This window comes from Rhipicephalus microplus, chromosome 6, assembly GCF_043290135.1.
Source record: "Rhipicephalus microplus isolate Deutch F79 chromosome 6, USDA_Rmic, whole genome shotgun sequence".
Taxonomy (NCBI): domain Eukaryota; kingdom Metazoa; phylum Arthropoda; class Arachnida; order Ixodida; family Ixodidae; genus Rhipicephalus; species Rhipicephalus microplus.
Genome location: NC_134705.1, coordinates 111,830,895 through 111,855,176, shown reverse-complemented (window position 1 = coordinate 111,855,176; position 24,282 = coordinate 111,830,895). Strand labels below are relative to the sequence as shown.

Below are 24,282 nucleotides of genomic sequence, written 5' to 3'. Positions count from 1 at the left end.
GAAGTGTGTCAGAGTTCTGTGTGGTGACGTGGTCAAAAGCTGCACACGCTAGGTGGCGACAGTTGCACCCAGTTTTTGGAGCTCTCTCAAACTAAAACTGAAGCTGATCGATAATGAAGGGCCTGTAGCTAGTTATCTGTCGCATGCTGCAGGAAACAATGTATCGTGTTATAGCTAACAGGCCCCCAGCAACGCATTGCGGCAGAAAAACGCGAGGCGAAACTTTTTGTGTCAGTACCCCATTAATCCACATGTAACTTTCTCTAAAGGTGGTTTCACTGCAGTGAAGAAGTGCTTAGTTGTGAAAACACCTGTCCAAAGAAAATTTGCATTGCAACGAAGCGTCATTTCAAGGTTAAATGAACATATTACCCTGAAACCGATAAATCATTTTCTTAGTGTAAACGCTTGTTATGCAAGATTATATGCTCTAGATATAGTACATTTCAGAAATGTTACATATTTTACAGATTATTCTTTGCATTCTACCGAAAGTCAAATCCTGCAATGTACTATTGTAAGTTGTCTGGACATCGCGGTATCGAATCCCGGCTGCGGCGGCTGCATTTTCGATTAATGCGAAAATGCTGCAGGCCCGTGTGCTCAGATTTGGGTGCAGGTTAAAGAACCCCAGGTGGTTGAAATTTCCAGAGCCCTCCTTTACGGCGTGTCTCATAATCATATGGTGGTTTTTGGACGTTAAGCCCCACTTATCACTCAATCAAGTTGTCAACACATCTTTTGAACCAACAAAATGGCACTTGCACAGAGGCTTTTTTTTTTCAATTAAAATATATATATATATATATATTCTACAGGTTAGTTCGGCGGTGATAAATATGCTCGTTTTTCTCTATATGTTATATATGCTATTTGAATTTGATTCGAAGTTATTTGACCAAAATCACTATTCTCTTCGAATTGACTTCGAATGTAAAATTCACTATGCACACAAGCTTGAAAAAAACATCTCTGCAAGAAGTGCGTGCTAAATGTATTTATTAGCTCAGGGTCTCCTGGAATATTCCTGTTCAAATACTGTTGTCTGAATTTTTGCCCTTTGAAGTACCAGGATATCAATAAAAAAATTGGGTAGTTCTAACCGCCAAGCCTTTTTATAGCCATTAAAAGTTCAAATCACCACAGCTGCATCATAACTACCTGTGAATATCTGCCGCTGCATTTGTCTAAGAATAAGCATGCTCTAACTGGATCGATAAGTGAGGCTTATTATACTACTCAAGTGTGTAATCAAAGCTTAAACCAGACGTCAATAACTCTGGCACCGAAGCAGCTAGCTACTTTTTTGTTTTTTGTTTATATTATTGTGAAATAATGATGCTGTCTTGGCTTGCACATGGCAATTATGTCAAATCAAATTTCAGCACTTTGTCTTATTGCTCGCTTCATGCATACACAATTTCTCACACTGATGTGCCACAATGAATTCATTGCCAACTAACTCAACTTTCTGCGCTTCTATGTGCACACAGGAACAGGCACAGGCTGCATGCTTCTCACCCGACGGAAGTGTTCTGGTGCTCACAACGCGGACGGGTCGGTGGAGCGTCATCGACTCATCGACGCGGCAGCTATACTCGATGCACAGCGACGGCACCGAACCCATCGACGCCGTCGCATTCTCGCCAAGTGAGTGTGGTGCTTTGCGTGCAACCTTTCCTTTTTTTTTTTCTTCGGAATGCTTGTCGGGGGGGGGGGGGGGGGGCTTTAAAGAAAGATAGTCAGTTACGCTTATATAGAACTCTTACCGTATTTACTCACATAATTTGCACACTTTTTTTTATGATTTTGGGGGCCCGAGAAGGGGATGTGCAGATTACGCAGGGATTTCGCTAGTGCATACAAAATATTGTGTTGCAATCGTAACACGTGCAGTATGTACATTTAAAAAGGAAGGAATAAATTGAAGCACAAACAAAGTGTACTCGTTAGATTTGAAAGAAATAGTACGTACTTTAACCAGTCGGATCCGGTCACGCGCGGTCTAGCGGGAATCGCTCATCGCAAAGTCCGATTGGGAACGATCGTTGCGGCCGCTGCCACCACCTTCCCGAAGCGCGTCAACCTCGGTTACGTCGTGGACGTTTCAATGCCCCGTTTTCCTGAATCTGTTTGGACAATGCTGGGAGAAACTGGGTCCCACGACACAGTGATACTGCAAGAAGTAAGCATCCGCACGGATGCTTACTTCTTGCAGGCCTCCTTGAATGGCAGGAAACTTGTATCAGCAAGCAAGCGCACTCTCTTGCTTTCTCGGGTACTGATCGTGCCGGTCATCACATTGAAGTATGTCTCCTTGAAGTGCTTTGCATGCTTCCCGCTTTCTTCGTCAAAAGTTACAACAGCGAGGTTCGATTTCGCCATATATTTAATTATTGTAGTACATTGCAAGGAACCCGTCAGAACGCATCGGCCGTATTGTGGAACCTAACCTTCCGAAATTGACCAAGCGAGCGTTGCACTGGTGACGCAGAGAACGAGGAGAACAGTCGGTGCACGCCTCCGATGCAGAAAGTCGTCCGTGCCGTGACGCGAGCGTACATTCTCCCCATTGTCGCGGTGGTAGAGATTGACAGGGGGGGGGGGGGGCAAACGCTCGAGCAGTTCTGGCAACGCGTCAGCAGGTTTTTGTTCGGGTGTGCTGTTCTATAGGGACACTATATTATAGTTCGGGGGCAGTCCTCCGTAAAAGGGACTTCATACTCGCAGCCTGTTTGACTGCGCCCGTCTGCTCAGCGAGGCGCGCACCCGGCCGAAGCATCGAAATGTTCAAAGGTGCGCGCTCGGACTAGCTGGGTTCGGAAGGGTCAGGGAGCGTGAAATATGCGAGTAAATATTCTTTTTCTGAAAACCTGGTAAAATATCAGGGGTGAGCGAATTATGCGAGGGCGCAAATTATGCTCGTAAAAACGGTACTTTAAATTTACAAACATCCAGGATTGTGGTGTGAATGGGCTATGCATTGCGACACAGTCCAAAAGTCTTCACAGGCCTTATAGGAGGCATAGGACGATGGGGGCATCACAATAATAAATGGTTATATACAATGAATATATAATATCGTATGAGATGTATTGCCATTATGCATACTTATAAATTCATGAACACATTTAATTACACAACTGTAAAGGTAACTAGTAAATGTTTCAATGCATACTGCAGATGGCCAGCTCCTTGCCCTTGGCTCGCGCGACAGCTTCATCTACGTGTACCAAGTCAGCGAAGAAGGCCGCAAGTACAATCGCATCAGCAGGTGTTCGGTAAGTTGACGGCCGTGACAACTGCATTCAGTGTCTCGCTCTGGTTGGGCTGTGTGTCTGCTGGCGTCTCTCTGTCAGTGTGCTACTGCTTACTTCATGCCTGCTGCTTATTGTCTCGCACATTACTCTCGCTTTTCTTTGTGTTTTATCGAAATAATTGATATTGCTAACCTGACCGGAAAGAAAGCAGCGTATTGCATTTGATTGGATGGAGGAACAATGCATGCAAACCAGTTACTCACAAACTGATTTGAACATTTTTCAGCCTCCAGTACGATTGGTAAGCATTGCCTCAGCTGTTAAAGCCGACAGTAGTGGGCGCGTAGGAGTGCTATGCATAAATCTTTTGTAGAGCGTAACAGCTGTTTATTTGATTAAGGGGGTGTATGTGAGTAATTGAAATTGAGCTCGTAAAAATAGAATGCTTTAAAAGGTAAAAATGAGCGCAAAGCACACAATATGTTGCGCGGAAGCACCTTATATTCCTTTTTGAGCTTTAGGAACAGTAATAACGGAAGCTTTCGTAATCGCTCCATTCAGAAAGTGCCATTTATTTGCAAATTTCGTTTCACCAAATAATGACTGTCTTAACATCACAGTATGTCCAACACAGCTCCAGCGTTTTAAGTTGAAATGGATAAGTGCATGAATAAACATCACTGCTAAGCAGTGATGCTTACTACCGTGAGCTGTGATGTGATGCTTATTGCACTGTGAACTGCGCCCCGCTAAGGTAGTGTTGAGTGAGTTGAGAACAAAAAAAAAATCTGAAAAGAACAGACTTTTTAGCTTGTATCATTTCAATATGCAATAGCATAGGCAGTCACCCGCTTCGAAACTTATATTTTAAGGTCACAAATATTTTAAGGTCACAAAGTTGCAGTGCTGTAGGTAATGCAATAATGCTCATTTTCTCTCAACCGAGGAAAATAAATGAATAAGTAAATATTAAGTTTATGTCTGGTATCAGTGAATCAGCTGTAAATTAATTCGTGTTTCTGGTAAGTAGGGCTCACCGATTTCTTTCCATACTACTCGTATTCTTGTAAGCATTAGGCAACAAAGTGTTCAGTTTGTGCCAACTTGTATTAACGTAAACATCTCTCGACGCTTCTGATCAATTCTAAGCGCTGTTTCTTATAAAATACGCTTATTTTCTCTCTGTGATTCTTGTTCCTCTTCTGCGATCACCTGTTCAGTAATCGTAATACTGAGCCCGTTTCACTTGTGATCAAATCTTTTCTGCTGCTTACCAGCTTCTCTCTCTCTTTTCTTCTTGCCTCCTCACTCTCTCCCCCTCGCTTCAACGCGAATCGCAAAACTCTCTTTTGCGTAACACTCTCTCCCCCCTGGGTGTCACGTGACGCCCCACGGTCTGTCCTAGAAGCCTCCTCCTCCACGGGACCAGGAGGCACCGCGGCGAACCCCCAGCTTTCTATGGGTATGAATCAGCACGAAGCAGCAATAAAAAACAATTACGATAATGATAAAGACTAGGGGTGTGCGAATATTGAAAAGCTTTAGCGATGAGCTAATAAATGTACCGTACACTCAAACCTCATTATTAACAAAGTAGCATCTTGCAAAAACATGATTTCGTTATATTCGAAAACTTGTTACAAAAGTTATTCCTAACCCAATATGTGTTGTAAGACTACTTTTGAATTACCGTGATAACTGATACTTTTTATATCCGTGTTCATTATATTGAGGTTTGAGTGCATTTACTAGATTCTAACGCGACCACAGTTCTAACGTGAAAGGGGACTTTTCATTACATCCAGGAAGAAAAAATTTTTCTCTCAGTATTCAATTGTAAAGTGAGAGTTGACTTTAGGTAGAAAAAACATCTGGAAGAAAACTGGCGTGGAAAGAAAGTAAATATTTCATTGTTGATTACAGCTTGATTTGCAGCTCGAATGACTGCTATTCACCTGGATGAACGCTTCTTGAAACAGTTTTCAAGCATTTTAGAACTGTAAGCAGCGCTTCTTTGGTTTTGTGTCTGCATTGCTTGCATCATGTCTCTCATGTTCCACGTTCAGGAAAATTTTACAATAACCAAAGAACTACTGGAAACTTGCTAATGTTATTGATACTAATAGGGCGTAAAGGTTTCCTTATGAAAATTGTGTGAGAAGAACTGTCCAGTACTTGAAAACTATTTGAAGAGACTGTTGCTGTGTGCAATTAGATTTGGGTGGAATTCGGCCTCGAAAATTGGTATTTGCACACCCCTAATGTCGACTGCTACTGCACCGTTTCATTCTCTTTCTCTCGGTTTCTTCTGTGCTGCATTGTTTTGCATTTCTTAACATTTTCGCATGTGTCTTTCGTCATCTCGCTTTTATTTTTCTTCTTGTGCTGTGTGCCTTAGCCCTTTCTCTCTTCCCGCTGTGAGAAAATGTGTCTTATACTCTCTAAATATTTTCCACCATTTGTTGTGCACTATTGTCATATAAAGGCAATCTGTCATATCTCTCCTTGTGATTAATTTTTCTTTTTGCTACGACTCAAAGTATCGCATGTATATGTGTAAACAACGCTGCTTATTCTGGATATTACCGTACACTCTTCGTATTCTGTATGAATGTTTTGTATTGCATATGTGTTGAAGGTAACTTATTATTTGTCACTCATGAACTGTGCATTGCACAAAGGTTAGTCTCTTATCCCAAGTACAGTAAAAGCTCGTTTATCCTGACCTCGTTAACTCGAAAATTCAGTTAACTCGGACTCGCGGCGCGGTCCCAACAAAACTGTGTATGTTTTAATGAGGTCAAATGCTCATTGATTCGGAAGGATTTAGCCACGCACCGGTTATCTCGGAAAACTCCGGAGAGGGCTATCGAGACTCCAGAGTCGCGCGATCTCGGCGGCTTGGAGGCTCAAGCACCGCTTGCCGTAACCGACGGCAGAACCGGAGTTTTGGAGAAACCGAAACCGAGCCAACTGCAGCAGAATATGACGATGATAATAGTGAATGAGGGGGAAGTGGCTAGGTGGCGCTAGTCACCACCCGTCAGAAGCGCTTGGGCCACCGGCGCATCCAGTGTCTACTAACAGCTGCTCGCTACGCCCATGCTACGCCTACTGGTGTACTACTTCGTGTCTTGGTTTTTTGTGTTGTGACTTCGCGTGTCGCGGCTGTGTTTGTGCGTGTCGCCGCCACCGCCGCGCTTCATGGCGACCGTCACAGGAGTTAAGCGGCCACAGCAGCCAGAAAATGATCTTGAAAAAAAGGTTGTGATATTGAAAGACGTGATGAGCCGACGCGACGTCGCCGCACCATGCAGGAGGCCTCCGAAGCCCTCGCTGTCCTCGAGGAGTTCTGCGTTTGTTGTCGCGACAGTGAACGTACGCACCACCACCTGATGAGATTAAATAAGATCGTTCTGTCAGAAATTCCGACGGTGAGAGAGGCAAAAATAACACACTTTTTTAAGAAATAAAGGTTTGTCGGTGCCGTGTACGTTTTCCTTTTGTTTTCATGGTCCGTTCGATAATTCGGAATTCGGTTAACTCGGACATTTTCTTCGGTCCCGTGAGATCCGAGTTAACGAGCTTTTACTGTATGTTTATGTAGTATGTGCAGATGCTACATACTTGTTTCATATCTGCAAAATATATATCTTTCAAACAAGCCACGCTTTAAGTGAGGTATTCTTATTTTGTCAGTTTACATTACTTTATCATTTTATTGTGCTATTTTTCATATGCACGATACTTAGATAAGCTGGGAATGTTTTTAACTGGGGACATGGTTATTTAAGGGGAGATGCGAGTCGAAAAATCGCGTTTTTAGCGAAATTTCTTGTATTTCTGATTTTTATTGCATTGTAATCTTCAAACCTTCTTCTTTCATCTGTGAAAATTTCAAAACTAAATTCGAACTGCAAAATGCAAAAAAATGTGTATGAAGGCATCGCGGTGGCTCAAAATTTCGTGAATTTGCGCCGATATTGGTCATCTTTGACTGCGCGCTGCTCCCCGTCGCAGTGCCGCCCACCATCGCAACCGGTCGGGAAAGTTGCGTCCGGCCTTCTTCTTACAGCTCCGACGACCGCCAGTTTCGTAGGTGGGCAAAAAAATAAATAAAAACGAGGCCTCTTTATCACGTGGTTTCAGTGGTTTGAAACGCGTGGCACCCTAAGCCGCATCGCCATTGGCTACCGAGTCATTGTCAGCTGTGTTGGTGGCGGCCATCGGCATTTGGTCCGTCTGCTTTTCTGCGGGTCTACGCATATTTCCGCGATGACAAGCCCGAAAAAGTGCAACGTGAGACCGCAGAAGTTTCGAACGAAGCACAAGTTCAAGGGAAGGCGGCGTAAAGCGCCCCGAACGACGGCGACGAACGAGAACGCGCCTACGTGTGCTAGGCCTGACGGTGGCATCGACGAGTGCGCGAGCGACAGTGGCTGCAATGAAGGGATTGACGCTGCGCTTTCTTTCGTCAGTGCTTCGGAAAAGAAGCTCGGCTTCTTCGAAAAAGACGAAAGACAGCGCGATGAGGTTTGTGCAACGACAGTTTTGTGCAGCACCCTCTTGCTGATGGCACTTGTGGCAGGTGCGGCATGCCCTGCTTGCAGTATTCAAAAACTTGCCGTTGGGAGCCGGCAGAAAAGCGCAAGGGACTTTCGTCGCTCCTCGAACTTCATTGCGAAAACAGCAAATGCTCAGCAACTGTTCATTCGTGCTCCTATACGTCACTGCGTGTTACGGCGGACGGCAGCAGCCGAGTGAGCCAACGGTACGACATTGGGAGCTCCCGAGATAGTTTCGCTGTAAATGTGAAGGCGGTGGTGGCTGCACGCGCTGTCGGCATTGGGCATGAGCAATTGTCGAGATTTTGCTGCATTATTGGGCTCCGAAAGCCAATGCACCGCCGAGGATTTTTTTCGATAGCAAAGAAGGTGCACACCGCTGCCATGGCAGCTGTGAGTGAAAACTTGCGCCGATCCAGAGAGTTGACGAAAGAAGTAGCAGGCGAAATTGATGTGGCTGTTATGTTTGACAGCACTTGGCAGAAGAAGGGCCACAAAAGCCACAACGGGATTGGCGCAGTTATCTCCTTAGATACTGGCCTCTGCTTAGACTTCGAGGTCATATCAAATTACTGCCTGACATGCAGTAGGCACAAGGATATGGGCCCAGATGAGGAAGTGTGGCAGGCATTCCATGGCCCAGTCTGTGAAAAAAATGCAGACTGTTCCTCCCATGCCATGGAAACGGAGGCTGCAATGCGCATTTGGCAGAGAACATTGACTTATGACACCCCACTGCATTTCATGACATTCTTGAGTGACGGTGACAGCAAAGCATATAGTGCAGTTGCAGAGTCAAAAGTCTATGGTGCTGTCAATATAGAAAAAGAAGACTGCACTAATCATGTGGCCAAGAGACTTGGCACCGCGCTACGGAAGCTGCATGTGCCATTACCACGAGGGCAGAAAATGAAAGAGCCAGCCATTCAGAAGCTCCAAACATACTATCAGATTGCCATAACAAGCAACAGGGGGAGACTAAGTTTGTCTCCCGAACGGTTGTCGAGACTGCCGCAGCTATGGCAATCCTGTGGTTCAACAAGGGTCATGCTACTTTCGAGCACATCCTGGAAGAGCTCAACATACTGCCATCTAGAGATCTAGTTACTTTCAGTGATTCCCGCGATGCGAGGCGCATCACGAGAATGTCCAAGCGTCTGACAGCAGAAGCAAGGGCCCACCGTCGTCGTGGAGTGAAAAGGGCACGGCTAGAAGAGAGTGCTCGCAAGGACCGTGAGGGCACAACCTATGCTGCAGGACAGTTCTAGTAACTTGCAGTGCTTTTCAAAGTTCTGTTGATGCGAGGCGCATCAAGAGAATGTCCGAGCGTCTGACAGCAGAAGCAAGGGCCCACCGTCGTCGTGGAGTGAAAAGGGCACGGCTAGAAGAGAGTGCTCGCAAGGACCGTGAGGGCACAACCTATGCTGCAGGACAGTTCTAGTAACTTGCAGTGCTTTTCAAAGTTCTGTTGAACATTATGGCCAAAGATTATGCATTTCTAACAACTCTGTGATAAAAGAAAAGGTTTCAAACTTTCAAATGCATTTTTCTCCTTTTGCAGTTTTGTGTGATCTGTGCTTCTTATACACGCTAGTTTGTATACTTAGAATTGTCATACCTCTATGAAATTTTGCACATAGCATGATGAAGGCCCATAGAGTGCAAGTATTTATTCAGATTGTCAGTGCTGCTTGATTATGTTTTTCAAAAATTACATAACATTGAAAGCCCTTGGCAACTAGAGCCATAGTAAATTTTTCTATTTTATTACTGTATTTCACCTTTTTACACACAAAATTTATATAGTTTTTTGCACTCTGCAGTTCCAAAGGATCATAGTTAGTTATATCTGCATGCTTTATCTCAAATCTGCATGCTTTATCTCAAATAGGTCAGAATTGTTGCATAACAATGGCCATAATTTTGCAGTATCTGACCTGCAGAAAGAAAACCAAGCAATCTACATGAAAATAAATGACATATTTGAAAAGAGGAGAAAAAACTCTATTAGCATTCCAATTTGTGTTGAATTCAGACTCTTATTAAAGAAAATCGTTTTTCGAGTAGCATCTCCCCTTAAGCTTTATTTTTGAAGTGCTTTGTCCATTCAGTTCTTTTTAGTCTTGGTAATATTGCTTTATTTAATTATAATGTTGAGTTAACACTGTGCTATTGTGCATTTTGTAATTTTAAGTTATGGTCATGTCTAGCCATATGGCCCCAGTGAACGCAGAAAACGTGCTGGAATTATTTCATCCTAAATTTAAGCGCTCATTGTGATAGTTATAGATGAGGTGATATTTGAACATGGGTGAAACTGAGCATCACCATAGCCGGGCACCACAGTTTAAACTAAAGAGCAGGTTCGACTATCTGCTGCCCACGCTTGGTGAAAAAACACATTTTGCGAATGTTAATCACTGCTGTAAAAGCCAAATTTTGTAGTTGGGCCGGCATGTAGTGTTTACAACTGCAGCACGAAGTTGACACTCTTTCAAGCACACTGTTTCCGTACCGAGGCCCTGATCTCACTTGCGACTGGGCGGGGCAGCCGTGCGTCATCAAACAGCAGATTGCTGCTATTACGCCAGCTATAAATAACTGACGTGAATCGTGAGCGTCGTTCGATGAAATTCTTGTTATATAGTGTCATAAAGTGCTAGTGCTGCAGTCTATAGTGTGATAAAATTATACAGTACCATTACTACCGCACACAGGAATCGTTGTGGGACAGAACACGAAGTCGCGTCGCACATTGACATAACTTTGTTCCCCTGTGCCATCCCTCTCTGTGTAGCTGCTTTACCAGTCCCGTAGACAGCAGACAACAAACAAAATTGACACACACGATGACTGGTTGGAGATGGACGCATGCAAATAGAATTTATTGAATTTTCACAATCATAATACAAGCAGACAACATCAACTGACATACCCTTTACTGGATTCACCCATCCAGTTAAGAGTCAGTCTGATTTGTCTTGTTCTGATCGAAATGCTACTTTCATTTTGCTGTACCAGAATGCTGCAGCACAAAGTGGTCTTTCTGTCACGAGTGGGCGCCGCACCACGCTTTATGAGGGATTTGGTGTTGCGCATGATTTATCTGATGGCTATGTTGACAACAGAATGTTCAAAATCTGTCAGAAACGATGAGCTACTCCGAATGGATGGACTTTTAAGGCAAGCTCCCACAAGGAAGTGACATGCCATGCGTTGTTACATACGAATTACTGGGGATGCCACCGAAACCGATGCCACACAAAGATGACAATGACGAGGTCTGTGCAGGAACGCGTTGGAACGAGGCTGTAGAACACTGTTCTTTGCTTAGACCATTCAACAGAACAGCACTACTGGTGACACTTACATGAAAACTGAAATGGATGCACAAATTGGGGTCATTCTTTGCAGCTCTAACGAGTATTAATCACATCACAACTTGTGAATTCCTACCCACTGGGGAAACAAATAAAAATATCAAATGCCTCAGCCTCACCAATTTCATTGGTGGCATGGCAGTCGTCAAGATCTATAGCAATCAAATGGCTGGCGGAAATGGCGTGCGTAATTGGGGGTGCAGGACCTTTTTAAGGCATGTAGCAAAGCTTAAACTTGGACTAGTTAGTATGGCATTCTAATGTTTTTTTGGAACAGTGGAAATTATGAAGGCGTATTTAATGCTTAATTCACACAATAACACGAGCTTTCCTTATATTAGTCTCAGGGAGGCAGCCTTTGACTTTATTGATTACACTTAGATTAGTTAAGACAGCACACGCGAGACATGAGGGCTCCAAATCAGCTTGGTTTTATGATTACACATTGTGACATAGTCATCTGCTGTTCTCTTCACTAAAACCTCATTATAACAAAGTAGCATATGTCACAAAAATAACTTGGTTATATCCAAAATTATGCTCTAAACATATGTTTGTAACACTGCATCTACAACAGAACTATTCTTCAGTTACTTCGTTATAACCAATAATCCATTATATTCATGATCAGTAGATCGAGATTTGAGTGTAACTCTCTGACGTGCTTTTGTGGAAATAAACTGAAAGTTTGCACACCACTTTCCGAGTACCCTTTTTGTGTGTGTTAATGCTTTATTTATGGTGTTGCAACAGGTGGAAGCCCAGTGCAACATTATAATTAAAATGGCCAACCAATCTTTGTAACTTCGCTCGTTCTTGACAGATTTGAGAAATGTTTGTGCCAGTTATGAAGCAATAAACTCCAGTAATGAGGTAATTGACGATTGTTCATCATTAATCCTGTGTATTTTGCCCTAACATGTTCATGTTTTTGTTTTTTTTACGACAGGGCCACTCGAGTTTTGTCATTCATCTGGACTGGGCAGTTGACAGCACGTACCTGAGGTCGTGTTCTGGTGACTACGAGCTCCTCTACTGTGAGTGTGTCTTCGATAAACCATATATGTTGGAAGAGGCCTTGAGAAAGATGCACTTGTGGGGGGTGAAACTGTATTTGTAACACTTGAGCTGTGTCTGAATTGCATTCGGTGGTCGCTGGTGGCCTCAGAGGAAGCAATAAGTGGAAGAGAAAGAGCAAAAATGTCATGGTTGAGTGGTATTCTATTGATCTCCATTTCTACATACTGCAGCCCATTACGGACAACGTCACGTTTGAATTGCAGACAAAAAATCTGTTATTGACAAAGCGCAAACAAACCAGGGCAGTGCATTCCAATGAAGAAAAATTACTACATTTGTACTAATCAGTTCTAAATTTAAGTGGCAATAGATTAAGCCTATGCAAGCTACGTGAGTACAGGAAGGTTTAGCAAACGAAGTATGCTCACACCTCATTCTAGAAAAGTTGCATCTTACATGAAAATGAGTTGTCCTAAAATTCGTTACAAAGGTATATATGTACAGTAGAATCTCGATGATACGAATTTAAAGGGAGTGCATAAAATATTCGTATCAGCCTGAATTCGTATGAACCAAAAAGAACTTAAAGCTGATAAAAATGATGAACAAGAACTTCATTGGCAACTACACCTTGCTGAAAAAAAGTGTGTGATGTGCTTTTGAACTTTCCTGCTTTCATCGTCTCTTGGTCAAGTGCGGCGGTTTCCTCGCTCATGCTTCTGGTGCAGCGCCCTCACAGTTGACATCAGTGTGAGCGAAAGCGGCCAAACTCATTGGAAATTATCTCGCTTCCCCGCTTAGGCAGCCGGAAAGCCTTGCCACGAAGTCGACACGATAAAATATGAGTCCTGGAGAATTCGCATTGGAGAATTCATGCGAAAATGCCAATGCGACCAGAAAACGACGTCTGCGCCCGTCGAAAATGTTCAAATTTGTTTTGCCCCTCGTATACATGCCACCCCCGCCATCGCCCCTTGAGAATTCATTCCATTTTGCTCGTTTCCTGAGCACTGAAGTTTGTACCGAGTTATAATTATGCATACAAGGCACTGAAAAGAAACAGTTTACAGCTTTACTATTGTTAGTTCGGAAGACACACCAGCCGAAATGACTCGAGCGGACACAGCGGCGGCAACGGATTTAGCTGGCTAGACTTTGCGAGCAGGGGCATGCTAATTACCTTTCTCTTGTATTGTCGGCCTGGGAGTCGCATGTCAAAGCTTATTTCTGGCAACCATAAGGGAGCTTTGCAGGAGAGAACAGACCTATGCTGCAAATGTCCATTGATATGACAACATGTGCGAGGAGGAACAGGAGGATAGTGACATTGAGTTAGCTTTAAGGTTTAATGCACACACACAGTCATTTTCCAGTTTTGTAGTGGGAGGAGTGGAGCTATTGCTCGTACAGCTCTTTATCAAAAGAGAAAGAAGCTTGTCGGTCATTATGGGGCTCAAAGAATACCATTAGTGCAAACCTTCCTCCTTCTTCATTTTTTTCTCCCGAGCATGCGGTTTCCTTTGGTGTTTAGTGCCTCGTTTGACAGCATAAGGCAAGAAAGACAGTGTTTTTTGCAGCACAGCACTGCATTCAGTGTATTTAATGCAGAGCTGAACACGGAGGTTGACATACACGCAGTACGGTGCTACAGCGCTGTGCTATAACAGTCGAACCCATTTCATAAGAGGCACTGATGTAAGAGACAAATGGGTATAAGAGACACCAGTGTGCCTGCATTAAAATGGGTTGATAAGAAAACGGATGCATGGTACCCTGCTTATAAGATATAAAAGACAGTTGCTGCCCTGTGCATGTCTCTTATAAAGGGGTCCAATATCAATATCAATGGAGAATAAATATTTGCAGGTTTAACATGTGCGTGCTTGAATTCATCTTGCAATTCCCGAAGGAAGATTTCATTCTGAATTGTGCATAAGGATGCCATTGCCAACAATTCTGGTCAACTTTCTCACTGTTGTTGATTGCGACTTCCAATTCTCATGTTCAGGGAATGCCTTGGTTTGTCGGCAAGTCACCAACATGTCCATCACTCGAGACCTCAAGTGGCACACGCAGACGTGCACCATTGGCTTCAGCGTCTATGGTAAGTTAGTGCGTTTCCTTAAGTCTTTGTGTTCATGTCAGTAGGAGTTAATGTGTGAGCTACATTGTGCGTAGCTTTCTGAGACAGTTCTTCTGAGACAGAACTGTCTCAGAAGAACTGTCTCAGACAGTTCTCTTCTTCTTTATTTAACTAGACGTGATTTACTGTAGGCTTGTTTACACGACCCTGTTAGGCAGATTTTCCATCTGCATTCGTGAGATGGGGAGCAGCTGTGCAATGACACCTCGCATTGTTGACATCAGACGGGCGGTGACGTGCTATCACGCGTGTGCTAGCACGCTAAGCTTCTTGGTGCAGTTGAGATGAAAGGTGTGTAACACGTTTTTCGTGCCTGTTGCAGGTATCTGGCCTGAGAATGCTGATGGAACAGACATAAACACGTGCTCTCGTTCTCACTCGGGCCGACTACTCGCCACCGGTGATGACTTCGGCAAAGTCAGGCTGTTCTCCTACCCTGCATCACTGCCCAAGGTACTGCCGTTTGTTTAGTGATACTTGTTTACTTGTTTGTTTATTATGAAAGCTCTGTAAAACATTCTAAGGTTACCTATATTTCTTGTGCATTTCTTAACGGAATTAGCACAATAAAGGGTGCTAAATAGAAAAAAGATTTTTCTTGTAGTAGTGAATTGCAGTTTGGCAATACTGCAAGTACCACTTTTTTCTGCGAGAAGGTGCTTGGTAAGCGAGCTAATGTGAAAAAAAAAAAAAATGCAGCTCGCAACGCTGCCGTGAAGTTCCCACACTAGCTTGTCCAGTCACAGACTTTGACGGTGTCTGCTGGGGCCTGCGTGATCGATTTTCTCGAAAATGGGTTTGCGTTGCGTTCTAAGAGGCACAAAGCTTTATTAACGTAGGAATTTCAAAATTTCATTGAACCATGAACCAATGTGTCCAAAATATGCAAAAAGAATCTTAAATTTGTAACGTCACGCAGATGTCCAGTTGCTGAAGTTCCCGCAGTTCGGTCATTAAACTCTGACTTCATTTCTTAGTTTTAGTAATTAATCTATCGTGGTAAAATTATTGACAATCGAGTTCTGAAAGTCCCTATCATGGTAAAATAATTGACAATAGAGTCCTGAAAATATAATTCGTCTGTCTAAAGTGTCTCACTGTTTCACTTTAGGATACCTTTAGTAAACACAAGAAATGCATTAAAATATGCCATTTTTATTTGAGAACATAAAAGAGTTCATTTGAAAAAAAACATTAACTTTCCTGCGTGGCTTCCGCTCACTTTTGTTTTTGGTATTACAATAGAAAACATTATGGTACTGTATCACCGCTTGTGCATGAAATAAGGGGATTGAGCACCTGGATTCCCTCCGATAGTTTTTGGGGAGAATGATGTGTTGTTTTACCGAGTGACCTTGCCTAATCTATGGTAGAGGATGTGCTAAGTTTCCCTTGCGAGAGGTGTAGGGGTAAAGAATTACTGAAATTCCATTGCACCACTTCTATCCTGACCCAGTGCCTGAGCCACATGTACGGCGGCCACAGCAGTCACGTGACGGCGGTGGACTTCCTCCCCGACGACAACCGGCTCATCTCCCTGGGTGGGCGGGACTGTGCCGTTCTCCAGTGGGCCGTCGTCTGAAATAGCAGCTTGCACAAAAAGGAAAAGGGGTTGTCGTGCCCCACGCTTCAAAGTCACGTGACAAGGAGTTGCGACTCTGCATCCAGGACGACGCAGTACGACATGTGAAAAGTGACAAAGAGCTATTTCGAAAGATTTTGCTCGTGTAGATTGTGCTGACCAGTGTTCCAAGGTGTCGGCGCATCGGAATTTTCCATTGGCAAAAAAAGATGTTGATGGTGGCCCAAAGAGCGTTCCAAGGGTGGCTACAAAAGGCGCTTCGGTTGTCATGTGTATGTTCACAGCCTGTGATTGTCAGTCGTTGGAGTGTTGTCGTGACCGCCTTTTGCATCGTGTGCCTTGGGTCTGCAATTGGGTCGGCAGTCAGTGTAGGCGAACGTGCAAGGGTGCTTTGAGAAGCTTACCGTGCAAGAACCGCGCAAATGTGCCTCAAAATTTACGACTGAAAAAGTAGTCTTTTTTTTATCTCCCGCTGCCACTGATTGCTGGTTCCGAGTGAAATTAGCTTATACACGTTACAGGCTGCTAGTGCAAACAGTTGTTTCTTCAGTTATTAGACGTCAATGCACAGCTCAGCTTTTTATACAAAAGCAAACGTAGGTGCATTTGGAAAAATTATATCTGTATGCTGATCCGGTGAATGGTGGTAATCGTCAGTGGAGTTGTTTTTAGCTACTTCAGTGATTGTGACAACACTTTTTTTTTGTAATCGTTATATCGACGCTCGATATGCAGTCGTAAGCATCGACCGCAACTGTCGTCTGTTCTGGCAAGAAGAGGTAGACCCAGTTGTTTTACCTTTTGTGCAGCTGTGGTTGTTTGTAACGGAGCGTCAATGTATCATTGTCAGGATTTAACTGCACACTGCCCACTGGATCATTGTAAAGTGTGTTTCCAATCGCAGTTAAAGTTGCATGTTTTTTGTTTGTGAGTTCATTTTTCAACATGCCTCGTCCCATCTGCATTCGAGCATGATTTCCCGTTTCGTTCTAAGTTTGACGAGATTGTTACCTGGCAATCGCATCGCCATGCATCGTTGTTCCAGACCGTCTGTTTAAGTTCCTCTGCTAATTGTGTCCAAAGTTTTATTTCTTCTTTTTTAATCAAATCTAAGCATAAAGACAGTGAAATGTGATTGTGATGATCACTAATCATCTATCACTTATCACCTGAGAATCATCATCTGATCGCTTCATGCTGATCTAAGCATGGTGCTGAATACATGCCTCGGCTACCAGGACTATGCGAAGTTTTCGCATGCTTTGCTCTGTGTGGGTTAGCATAGTTCACTTTTTCTTTCTTTTGATGGGCAGGTCTGGCTTGTGTTTCATAAGTGAAGGCTCTCTTTCAATAGTGTGTACTTTCTTCATTATGCGTAGCTGTTTTTAAGTGACTACATTTTTCAAGGATGCATCTAGGTCTAATGATATTATATATAACTTTCATCTGACTGTGCTTTACATTTTTTCTCAATTGGTCATTTGTTTGGAGCCAGCAATGACATATTTGTGCAATTTTAATTCAACCAGCCTCTCTCCTTTCATGCGTGGTGTTATGATACGCTGGAAGACGTGTAGCTTTACGAAGCTTTGATTGTGTGATACTTTCAAATTTTGGCACTTCATGGGGCAAAGTTTAATACGAATTACTTTGTCTGCTCTCGCTGCATCTCTTGCCCTGTTCATTAATTTCCATTGCTTGGTACAGCAATGTTGTAGATTTCGAGAAACTGCCATAAAAGAAAGCTTCTGTTGGCTTTGGATTTGGCTATCGACATTTTTGTGGTCTGCAGTTTTAGTGGGAGGGAGGAAGGACTGTGATCTGACCCTTCAAATTGGAGACGTTGCTGTATGAGATGACACAGATGCTTTGTAAAGCCATCCACGTCGGCAACGTTGCACCGCAGTCTATTTTCGACTTGGAGTGTGCCTGTTGACTTGAGCTCAGTGTGTGATATATACGTCAAAAAAAAAAAAAAAAAAAAGACGTGGGATTAACGGCAAAAGGGGAGGCATGAGAAAGTGTTTATGACGATTCAGGTTGAGACCGCTTTCTCAGAGTCTGCAATACGTGCGTTAGATGTGCGTAGATTGCTCTGCACAGTTCCGGTGGTTACCATTGCAGCTGTGGTGCCGTAATTATGGCGCTTCTTATTTGCTGTCTGGCTGAAAAAAAATTCAGGGACATCAGGTATGCAAAGTGTTTGTTGTGTTAGCTATTGCAACACTGTCACAATCAGTGTGAATCATTTTTGTGTGTGACACGGACATATCACGGTTTAGTTGAAAAAGTGGTTCACCTGTGTGTAGCGCGTCGGTGCGCAGTGTTTCTCACACCCTGCATGTTGTGTTTGTAACTTGCGGGCGCTTTGCTACATATTTGACGGATAGATTGTATTGATGGCACAGATTTATTCCCGGTGGAAGCTTTGAGTGATATGTTGGAACAGCATTTTTAGTGCCACAATCAAGCATTGCACAAAAGCTGCGAGGGTATGCACAAGAAGCATTCACTTCGGTTAAATTTTTGGTAAGATATTCATCTTTCATGTCTGTATAGTCAAGCAGCAGACACTTTCAGTACAAGTTATGATAATTGCGGCTACATTAGAAAATATTTGACTTGCTGCTAATAACTGTACACTCCTGTATTGCAGTAATTTCTTATTATAGTGATAGTACTGGATCACTATATTCATATTTTTTCAGCTAAGCCTGTGTCTTCACTACCCACTAGTGCTTTAATATCTTTAGCGAAACATTTTGGCAATATCAAAATATTTTTTGTGATGAGGTGTCTTTGAATTTTCTTGCTTGTTTGGCTTAGTAGGAGAATGAGTACACTCAAGCTATTTTTCTAGCGTTTTTATAGAAGTTGTTCTGAGGCCTGAAATGAGTGAAGTTATGTTGCTGATTTTTCGGTGTTTGTATTTTTTTTGTGCAGATTTTTTTAACGAGGCTGTTTGAGTATATAGCTAGGAGTGTGGAAATCATTCAGATCATCAGAGATTTTTATTGTTGACATGTACGGAATGTGGAACAGGTATTTCTTGCTAAACGTGTCGCATTTATTTTACTACATTCAGATTGTGTATACCCCGAGTACTGACTCCTCTAAGTAGCGTGATTGAAGTTGTCTGAAACAAAATGTTTGCCAGAAAGCCTTTTTCATGGACTTTGTTTTTCTTGTTATTTTGATTCCCGCTGCTCTTGGCAGACGTTGTGTAGCATGTACAGCGAGATTGCTTCAAAGTTTAATTGCAATTCGACAGCTCAGCCCCCATGGCATGAAGAAAGGTTACATTGTTGTTATGCTTTAATTATAATCAACTCAAGTAGGTTACAATCCTGGTGTATTCATTAATTGCATTGCATGCCCATGCACAGCTGTCCAAATTTATTTGTTCCTTCAATCAAAACAGGCTGGTCTAAATGCATGCGAGGCGAATCGAGCAATACTCTGTGAGCTTTTCTACGGCAAAGTGCATCACACGTGCTTGTATACCGGTGTTTGTTAGTGTTTTTCAAATGCGTACATACTTTTTTGACGTGATTCACTGGTAAGCTATGGTCAAACCATTTCTGGCAGCAGGTCTGTTACTTGCCGGTCCACATTGAATAGACATCTGTAACGTCAGTTCATCGTCACATAAGATATTGTTTGTCCAACTGGTCAAAGAATAAGTGCCGAGTACGAGGCGGTGTATTACGCGGTGTAAATGATATGCTCTAATTAACTCGCATGTGTCTTGCGTCTGCTGTTATTTTTTATTGCTTCGACAGTGAATTATAAGTTTGCAGCTGTTTAAGGTTCTACGCTTACTCTTTGAAGTTGAAGAATGTTGTTTTTTTTTTAGCGGTATTTACATTTGTTGCGATGTTTTATGAAATACTTGGTTGTTTTGTGTTGCGCAGTGCGTTATGACTGTTGTCCGATTTATATGCCTAGTGTTTTTCATTTTTTACAATTATGTATCGCTCTTTTATTTCATAGCATCATAAGTGCACGTAATTGTGTAGTTGTTTACCTGTAAAGGTATATCTCAAGTTTTGTAAAATTGGTACGTCTCCACACTTGCCAACTAACAAATCAGGAAGGCTTTTTTCAAAATTTTAGAGGATGCAGTTAACACTGGTCCTCAAAAATAAATTCCTGCAGGGTGCAGCTGTTTATTTTTCTGCTTTAAAATTGTATTGAAGAAGCATTCTTGTGACTATACTGATGTTCACCAGACAGTTGAGAGGTTTTGTGTAGAACTGTGCGTGTGAGCGTGCGAAGCATGTTTGTGATTGTACATGTGGAGGGTTTAGGATTGTACAAGGAGGATTGTACACATGGAGGGCGTTTTGAATAATTATATTGTGTCCGTTATTGTATGTTCAGGGTACTTGCAGAACACTTCCTGCTGCATTCAAAAATGCACTCAGCTGTATTGTACCTCTCATATGTGCTGAATGGGTGGAGGAATACGTATGCATAACGAGTGAGTCGTGCGTGAACAAACCTCCAAATTGAAATTCTAAAATGCGAGGAGGAGATAATAATTGGATATAATTGAATGTGGACTCTTTCTGTAGGCAAAAAGGCAGAGGTGCTTATCAGCCCATGACACTGCGTGAAGTTTTGTAATCGGAGACCTTCCTACAGAGCAAGTCGAGGCGTTTTACTGAACTACAGTCAGTACTTTATTAATGCTAACTACCGTGCAGCCCAACAACGTAAAAGCGTTAGTGGCATTCGTTAATCTTGAGATGCAAACACTGTCAGGCTAACTGCTTTGGTAGCTTTTAAACGTTATTATTGAATGCAATTATGCATGTGGAGTGTAGTTTTTCTCTGAGGTCATTTTATTTCTTGATCTTTTTGAGAAAGAGGGTCTTTTTCACATCAAGTGCTTCAGCAGCTCGTTGCTCAACGTTGCAGCTCGAAGCATCCCGAGCGCACAGTCGCCTGAATTGCACCACATCGTCCACTGAAGTGTTTCTCTTTTTCGATAACGTGTAACTCAACTGTGAGTCATGTCCATAACTGGCATCTTCACATGAATGTCTCGAGACACAGTCCACATGTATGATGTAACATGCAGCACAAGTTATGTACAGCACACGAGAGAAGAGAGGTCATGTGAAGGCTGCTTGCGGCCAATCATTTCATCTGTCACAATGTCACTGTAGCCTCCGATATATTTTTTTTCACGCCTATGTGGTACGAGCGAAGGTGCGGAGTTAACTGCGTACATTATGGCTTGCTACAATTGTGGGGGTGTGATCCTTGGTCAGGTTTAGAAATGTGTAGGCCCAAGTGCATTCCCTTCATCGCAGTGTCTTTTTTTTTTCTTTACTTCTGTAGATTTAAGGTGTGCGTACAAAGGCTATTGCGACACCATAATATTGTAATATTCTTTTTTTTTTGTCTGAGGGTTGAACGAGAGCTGGAATCAAGGAAGGAAATTCTGAAGTTTGTGACAAGAGTAGCTTTCTATCGTACAGTTAGTTTGAACTGCTTAAAAGTGTATATAAAGAGTTAGTGTGACAGTTTTTCTTGAAGTAGGAAAGAAAGTTTTACAGACATCTCTTGAGTTTTGAGCGATTCACACAGCATCTCACTGAATTTAATTGTCTATCACTGTGAGTCAGTGATCAACATATTCATAATCCAATTCTACAAGTTTTTTTAAAGCTATTATAGAAGAGTTTGTAAAATTGTGTCAAAAAGTTTTCTTCAGTGTTGTCTTATATTTTGCACTATTTCTGGGAGCATCGCAAACCTATGCACACTTTCACAGTGTCTGCGAATGTTTCCTAACCGAACTCTCCCATTATTGTTGTTCTGTATAGTTTCGCTATTACTTCTAAAGAGAAAGAAATGCCGTTAGGCTCATCATTTTCGTGCAGATAATGCAAAAACATGAGAAATTATGAAGATCCATTTTATGTCCATTTTGTGAGCATGTGTCAACTCATTGCAAAGTGAAACTACCATTCACAGCTCACTGCATACATTAGCATGGTGCGCAGACAGTTTTCGTTTTCGTACGCACATGCCAGTGTGTCGGGCACATCACCATCATAATGTTACTTTTTAATTTTTTTTTAGGTTGAATACATAGCACTTGCAAATAACCGGTAGCAATAATATATACAACAGGAGCATCATTGTGCACCCTGAAATGTCTTTGAGCTCGGAGCGGTGAAAGTTATTGTCGCACACGAGGGCTGCCGCAATATGACGAAAAGTTTTTCTGTGCGCAGCAAGGCATTCATCCTGCATAACGCGTCGTCCATATATTCTTTGCCAACACGGATGATCCTCCGAGCCTCGTGTGGATTTGGAGCCACGATTGAAGTGTGACCGCCATGGACTGGCGATATTTATTATGTATCTGCTTTGAGTGAAAGCTGCCATCTTTGCTTCTCTCTCTGTAAATAACTAATAAAAGTGCACATCTTCTATGCTTTTTCGCCGATTCGTTATTCTTTCTTTTGAGTTACCACAAATATCTTTCGTATGTCCCCTACAAAGCCATGTCTGCGGTCATCAGGATTTCTGACGTGAACGTCTGTGGAACGTGCTGCAGAACCCCACACCTCGCATGGCTGTTTTCTAGATGTCTAAACCAGATTTGTAGTAGCGACATCTAGTTTGGTGTATGTTTATTGGTTGTTTCTAAAAGCAGATGCCAAGGGCATATGAATTCATTGATCATTGATTTCTTATATTAGAATATATAGTGAAAAAAATGCACTGGTTTATGTGTTCATCCTATGAATCCAAATGGCCATTGTGTAAAGTTCGGAAACAGGAAACTACGAAATATATTTGTTGCTGTATAGTTAAGAGTTACAGATTTTGGTGGCTGCGTTGTCGTACGTGAAAAAAAACAGGCGTCAGTTGGGTTTCGAAATGCGGCCCTAGCTCGAAGGTGTTTCACTCGCATACTAATTTTCATGTTCCCCTTTGCAGTTGATGCCTCCTCATTGGTGGGCTTGTCGGTGACCAGCTGTTTCCGACATGGGGCTCTGACCTTTTCTTGAGATCATTTTGTCATTTTGCGTTGCCACATCTCATTGTTTGGGTTTGAACGCATGACCTAATTAGCGTTCCAGAGCTGGAACGCGAGTTTTAGACACGATGGCAACTGCGTGGGTGCACCCTCATACCACATCCCCAACCAATGAGAATAATTTCGCCTTTCCCAAGCATATACAATGGCAACTAGAGTTACTGTATATACAGGTAACATATGCAGTAATTCTAATGGCAACTGCATAAGTACGCCCTCAAGCCTTTGCCAGGGTAGAAAAACACAGAAAAAAAAGCCCCCTTAACTGCATGCTTTGCTGCAAATATCGTCGAAAGTTTTCCCTTCTGCCAGCCTTCTTTCGTGTATAGTCGCATATTCAGCGCAACCTAAGAAACACTAGGATCATCAGACTTACTTATCTCTATGTATTTTCTAGCAAAGAAACTTGTTAGTGATCACCTAATACTGATGTTCCACCTCAGATATGCATAACATTTGCTTTTTGATCGACAATGTTCACAAGTATGAACACAGCTACCAGTTCAAAATGGCTGGGCAGTAAACAAGTGTTAAAACATTGGCCAGGTGTCTGAATCATGTCACAGACAGAACAGCAGACAAATTACTGCATTGAAGTATCCCAAAAAACACTATCATTTTTGAAAATTGGCAGCTTGTCAGCATGCTTCACTGCGAATGTCAAAGTGACAATAGTCTTCGCCTTCCAAGCGCCAGGCAAACGGAAATTCCAAGGACCAGGCAAACGGAAATTCGTTTTGCCTGGTCCAGACAGCGCCTCCTCTGCGTTGATAAACTAGAGAAGGCGCTGCGTTTTTGCGCTGTGTGAGGTGTGTAGCAGTGGTGCGGAGAAACGTAAGCTTGTAGGGAACCCAGGGCCAATGCCAGGTGGCAGCACCGTATTGTTGGCAGAGGGCTTTCTCTGGCATAATGCCGCATTTTCAGCGCAACCTAAGAAACACTAGGGTCTTAAAATTGGGTATCTAGTATTTTCTAGTAAAGGAACACACCACTTAATATGTATCGATGTTGCGCGAGAGATGTGGGTAATATTCATTGTTCAATCGACATTGTTCACAAGTAAGAACGCAGCCATCTGTTCAAGATGGCTAGGCGTTCACTACTAAGTGGTTCTTAAGAGAGAAAGGAAGAGAAAAGTGAGCCCCGTAGCTGTCTGCTTCAGCGAGTGACACCTCAACAGTAGCTCACAAGGGATGGGGGTGAGGAGGGATTAAAAGGGTAGGGATAAAGGTGTAGGAAAGAGGAAGTGGCCTGAGGTGGTAAGCCAGA

General features: G+C 42.8%; 1 protein-coding gene across 14 annotated transcripts in view; it reads left to right on the top strand.

Moving 5' to 3' along the window:
* The window catches only part of LOC119167419 (echinoderm microtubule-associated protein-like 2), a 218,094-nt gene extending 195,692 nt beyond the window's left edge, over positions 1 to 22,402 (top strand). For all 14 annotated transcript variants that reach the window (XM_075866424.1, XM_075866431.1, XM_075866422.1 and 11 more), the window contains 6 exons: positions 1,494 to 1,650; positions 3,184 to 3,281; positions 12,155 to 12,242; positions 14,234 to 14,329; positions 14,691 to 14,821; positions 15,825 to 22,402. In XM_075866424.1, the coding sequence (XP_075722539.1) occupies positions 1,494 to 1,650; positions 3,184 to 3,281; positions 12,155 to 12,242; positions 14,234 to 14,329; positions 14,691 to 14,821; positions 15,825 to 15,950 (696 nt within the window). In that variant the 3' untranslated portion in view covers positions 15,951 to 22,402. The remainder of the gene's footprint in view (positions 1 to 1,493; positions 1,651 to 3,183; positions 3,282 to 12,154; positions 12,243 to 14,233; positions 14,330 to 14,690; positions 14,822 to 15,824) is intronic.
* Positions 22,403 to 24,282: the final 1,880 nt, after the last annotated feature.